The following is a 6,000-nucleotide window of genomic DNA, read 5'->3' as shown; positions in this document are numbered from 1 at the left end:
CGGCATCCAATCCTCCACGCCCTCGTCGCAGTAGCAACCTGCTCGCAAAAAATACACACTTAGGCCCAGTTTACACTAATACCTCTTAGTTTTGAAATGGCATTTTAGAATGAAAACGATCTACGTCCACACTGGCGTTTCACCTAGCATTTCTGATTAGCCCTCCTTCCACACTATACCACTAAAAACGCACATCACATGACGACACACACACAAACTGTCATGCGCTGCCGCGTACGCGCGTGGCTGAGCTCCAGCAATCAGTGGATGCTTTAAGCACAGAACTCCAGAGAGCAGTGCAGGTCGGAGAGTTTATCAAGGACGCTGAATCACATCTCACTATAGTTGTTAAATGTGATATTTAATTAATCTCGTCTCTATCTAACGACTCTTCAGTCTTTTGAATCCATCAGGTAACGTGTCACAGCGTCAGTACACTGCTTCAATTTTTCGCTTTCACGCTTGTACTTAGTCATTTTAGCAAAAACCTCAGATACTGTTTGTTGTGCGCCTTTTTTACCAACCAAGTTTGTCAACGCCATTATAACGACACAGATCACTCTGCCTATTCATGCCAGTGTCCGTGGAAAAAGTGATTGACAGGTGGTAATTTGTGAGTAACTTATCTGTATTTATTTATGATTTGGTTATGGGTAAAACAAAGACCACGCGGGTCAGGTAGTTGAAATGGTAGGCTACACATAATTAATTTGTTATGAATTAATTATTCAGAAAAAAATGGATCTATCGCAATGTTTCACATTAGACATCTTACGATGCCAAATCGGTCGACATCGCCCAACCGTAATGTAATTTGCGGCGGTCTCTTTAAAAAAATATATAAATATAGACACCTCAAAATTGCACCTCATAAGATAATAATGAAAGTCATTGAAGGCTTAAGATGTCTCAAATATCAGGTGTTTAACAATGGTATTTTGTTCATTAACACCATCTCATTGCACCCATTTTTGTTATCACATGAGCTGTTAAAACAAAGTCACATTTTTTCTGATTCACATGCTGGAATTTATTCTGTTTCCATCTTAGTTTATGCACATTTTTTCTCATCAGATTAAAAATGTATCCTACTCAGTTGTGCGCATACGTTTTTATGCACATTTTCAAACTTCATGCTCATCTTGGCATTTGCATTAAACATCTTTTATGCGAGATTTCAAAATACACATCAAAATAAATAGACAACACGTCAGATAAAGCACATCTGAATTCTATTCATGCGACAGCATAGTCCCTCATTTATCAGGGGTCGCCACATCGCAATGAACCACCAATTACTCATATTCATACTGTAAAGCAGTGTTTCCCAACCCTGTTCCTGGAAGCACACTGACAGTACACATTTTCATGAATGGAATTCAGATGTACATAAGTCTCCCTTATAATTCATTCATTCATTTTCTTTTCGGCTCAGTCCCTTTATTAATCTGGGGTCGCCACAGCAGAATGAACCGCCAACTTATCCAGCATATGTTTTACGCAGAAGATGCCCTTCCAGCTGCAACCCATCACTAGGGAATACCCATACACTCTCATACACACACACATACATCACAGACAATTTTAGCGTACCCAATTCACCTATACCACATGTCTTTGGACTGTGGGGGAAACTGGAGCACCCGGCGGAAACCCAAGCAAACACAGGGAGAACATGCAACCGCCACACAGAACTGCCAACTGACCCAGCTGAGGCTCGAACCAGCGACCTTCTTGCTGTGAGGCGACAGCACTACCTACTGCGCCACCGCGTCACCTTCCTTTCTAATAATAATAATAATAAAAATTCCTTACTTTTATATAGTGCTTTTCTGGACCCTCAAAGAGCTTTACACATCTCCTCATCCATCACCAATGTGCAGTGTCCACCTGGATGATGTGACGGCAGCCATATTGCGCCAGACCGCACACCACACACAGCTGATTGGTGGAGAGGAGACAGAGTGATGAAGCCAATTATGATATGGGGATGGTTAGGAGGACATGATGAACAGAGGCCAGTGGGAAAATTTGGCCAGAATACCGGGGTTAAACCCCTACTCCTTTTTAACGAACATCCTGGGATTTTTAAGGACCGCAGAGAGTCAGGACTATGTTTAAACGTCTCATCTGAAAGACATCGCTCACTGAGCAGTATAGAGTCCCCTTCACTATACTGGGGCATAAGGACCCACACAGACTGCAGGTTGAGAATCTAACTTTTCCATGTGGTCTCCCATCCAGGTACTGACTGGTGCAGCCCTGCTTAGCTTCAATGGGCAACCATGTGAGAGTTGCAGAGTGCTAGCTGCGAGAGCTAGATGACTTATCTGAACCATTCCTTTCAGGTTTTTGAGTCTCTTCTAATGTTCTGCTGATTTGATTCAGGTGTGTTTGAATAGGAAGAGGTTGAAAATGTGTATTGTTGGTGTGCCTTGAGGAACAGGGTTGGGAAACACTGCTAATATAGAACATGTTTTCTAACGGTCATGAAGAAAACTTAAATGCAGTCCCTATTTGAGAAGTAGGTCAGTATTTCCAGCCTGATCTCATGAGGAAACATAAGGATTTTACGTTTTGTCAGTTTAGTGGCTAATTCATATCAATTCATGAGTTCAGTCGTACGTAAATGTACGATTTTAAAAGGAGGCGTGGCACCAAACCCCGCCCCTAAACCCAACCGTTAATAGGGATGAGCAAATCATACTTAAAATATGTGAATGAGATTGTAAAAATTCATACATATTAAATCAATAAGTTACAAATTGGCATGAAATAACATTGGTATTTCAAGAGGAAACAGTGGCGCTTTTGTTTGTCACAATATTTGTCATTTAATACAACACATATTGCCATTACTAGTGTAGCAGACAAGCATATTAATGTTTCACTAGAACTAAAAAAAAAAATGGCCAGCTGTTCCAGTGAACAACCAGCTGCCGCCTTATATTTGTATCTGTAAATGGGCCTTCTTTCTGTGGATGAGTCAGACGTCAGGCGCGATTTGATTTCAGTGCTTTTGAGAGAAGCATTTTTTTGAGCTCGGCCACTTCTTTAGTCAAAGCGCTGAGCTGTAATCTGATCACGCTCTGACTTGAAGAGTTATTCTGATGTGTCGCTGAACAAACTGATGGCATTGTGTGTGTTTGCGGCCTCCATAAACCCTTAGTGATCTTACAAACCATAGCAGTATTTTCCTCTGGATGAAGGAAACCATCAGCACCTTCATTTCCACACGCCATCTTGAAACGCAGTTTATGAGGAAGACTTTTCAGATTGTTTTCTTGATATCCTGATGAATATGTTCCTACTACTTCATCACCAACCGAGATATCTGGATTCCCAATTCTTGACCCCACAGGCATGATGAACCCATCATTTTGCATTGAGATTGGCAATGGGTGTACATTTTGTGGGTTTGTATCTCGTATAGTTGGAAATGCTTGGACATGTGAAAAGATTTGCCCGGGTCTTCTGAGGGATCTTTGATCAAACCGAATCTTAACTTCAGTGCCAGTAGCTCAGCTTTCAGACGTGCGTTGTCTTCAAGAAGAGCCAGGACTTGGTTTTCAACCACTCTGTCGTTGATTCTGCGTTTTTCACGTGAACGCCTGGCAGCTTCATTGTTCTTTTTGCGTTTGTCCCAATAACCTTCATCTTTTTTCTCAAGAGGTATGGACTCTCGCTTGCGACTTGATACATCCATTTCTGGACCATCTTTGCATCTCAGACCACTAGGATGAAGGAGAAAAGAATGAGCTAACATGCTGCTGGATGTTAATAAGGACACTGTTTCTTCCGTTAAGGAGAGAGCTCCATCCTGACTTATTTCTTCAGGGCACTTCGCTGTCTGTTCTAACAGCAGGACACTCTGGTCCCTCATGCTTCGGGTCTGGGACTTTATGAATGTGTGAAATCTCTAGACTCTCACAGGCCTTGTAACGCTGGCAGTCGAGAAACTCATCATCTTGAAGAACTTCAGCTCCGTCTAGTGGTGGAAAGCAGAAACAATATTGAGCTGTTTATATTAGTTGGTTTATTACAAAACTATGTAGAAATGTGTAAAAAATATTAATATAAAATTAATATTAATAAAAATATATAAGGAAAAATAAATAGAAATATAAAAATATACAAAATTGTATTTTTTTTTGTTTACAATAACTTGAATATAAGCGTTTCTATTTCTAAATAGGTTACCAAAATCTTATTTCATTGGGTATAAACTTTATATTTTATATAAAGATAAAAGATTAAATATTTTATTAAAACAGTTTTGTTTAAATGCACTTGCACTTAGTGAAAAAAAAAAATTGTTTTTGTCGAATGTTATTGTTTTAACAAAAGTGGTCAAACGGCATAATGTTGCCCTGAGCCAACACATGAAAAATCCTTTTAGTATATAGATAATAGCTAAGTGAAAATAAAGTAATAAATAAGTGAATAAAATAAGTGTCTTTATTCAATCAAATATGCTTCTTTACACATCCATGCACATCACACATATTTTATTATAAACATATTTGAATTTAAATGTGTTAAAAAGTGAAATCTATCTTACGTTCTGCTAGCAGTGTGCTCAATGTCCCCATAATGGCTCTTTTGCCCCCAGAAGAAAGGTCAAACCCATACCCACCTCAAATTTAATCGATCACCAACTTATTTTTAGACTTAAAAAAAAAGATATTTCACTTAAAAAAATAAAAGGGGTGTTTTGTGGGCCAAAAAACTGGTTTGTTGCCTGAGGGTTAAGTATAGATTTTATATATATAAGTAGGCTATATTTTATTTACATTATATAAAGTTAATTTACTTTATGCTTAATGTTTTTGATTATAATATATAAAACTGTATAGACGTCGTACAGTAATTGTATGAGAGTGTTGATAGTCTGACTCGAAAATCCAATGAAAGTATTTGCCTTATATTAAAAAATAGTAATTACGCTTTTGCAAAAATATTTACAAGTTTCTATATGCTGTTGCAGATTTTCAAACGTTTTTAAATGAGAGTTGTAGCCTATAGGCTGTATGTTTTTACCACAAGTATTATTACAACTATACAACTATTACCAAAATAGCACATTTTTTGAAATAAGGTTTATTAGGCAAGTCGACATCGATGGTTCCTTGAAGAACGTTAATGTTTGAGACAACTATTAATTACACAAAATTATATAGTGAAAAGGGGTTCTTCATACTTTTAAATAGTGTTTAAGACACTAACTGACACTTTGCAGAACTCCTTTACTGAAATGCTTATTGAGTCCAAAATGTTTCTTCCCATAAACGTACATTAATGCAAACACGCACCCCTTCAGGATCCTTCACTTCAACCGCTGCAGTCAACATTTCGCGCTCTTTTAGTATGCGCTCACTAACGACTATTAACTGATTGATTATTGATTTTTGATAGTATTCCCTTCAAATATCTGATATTGAAGCGTCATTTACGGTTTTTCAGAATGAATTAATTGTATATTACCTTAAAGTAAAACGCTCAATGTTCTCAGTCTTCCAAGTCACTCACGGAGCTTATCGGGCGATTTTTGCTCTGTTTAGAGATGTAAATAATGATTCAAATCTGCGGCGTATTTCTTCTCTTCGCCTGGATCGCAGAGGTCTGTCTTTCTGTCTCTCTGTCTGTGTTGATCTGCAGACCGATGCTCTATGAAGGGTTCAGTCGGGGTCGCGAGGTCAGCTGATACGAGCTCTGTTCTGCGTCATGATGCACGAGAAGCACATCAATTGCGCACTATCACAATAAAATATATCCGTTTAAATGCATATTACCAAATTACTGCTAATCAAATGGTGGCAGTGTTTTAATTATAAATAACATTCATTCATGTTGTGTAGTTAAATGCACTAGTATTGGCACTAGTAGCTGAATATTTTGACTTGTATGTAATATTGTTGCTCAGTATCTACTGTATATGCGGGGATGGCAACTTTCAAAAACAGAAGCAATGAAATGACTACAACAAAAAATTCAACTGCA

The 6,000-nt window shown here is 38.2% G+C and overlaps 1 protein-coding gene across 1 annotated transcript; it reads right to left on the bottom strand.

Annotated features, from left to right (window-relative positions):
• Window positions 1–2,859: 2,859 nt before the first annotated feature.
• On the bottom strand, window positions 2,860–5,614 carry nfil3-3 (nuclear factor, interleukin 3 regulated, member 3). Its single transcript, XM_056458961.1, is given in 3 exon segments — window positions 2,860–3,466; window positions 3,469–3,988; window positions 5,485–5,614. Coding segments are annotated over 2 exon segments (888 nt in total). The 5' UTR covers window positions 3,884–3,988; window positions 5,485–5,614; the 3' UTR covers window positions 2,860–2,993.
• Between the last annotated feature and the right edge of the window lie 386 nt (window positions 5,615–6,000).

Source organism: Danio aesculapii, chromosome 6 (assembly GCF_903798145.1).
Source record: "Danio aesculapii chromosome 6, fDanAes4.1, whole genome shotgun sequence".
Lineage (NCBI taxonomy): Eukaryota > Metazoa > Chordata > Actinopteri > Cypriniformes > Danionidae > Danio > Danio aesculapii.
Note: the sequence above shows the minus strand (reverse complement) of the source record. Positions and strands in the feature narration are given on the sequence as shown.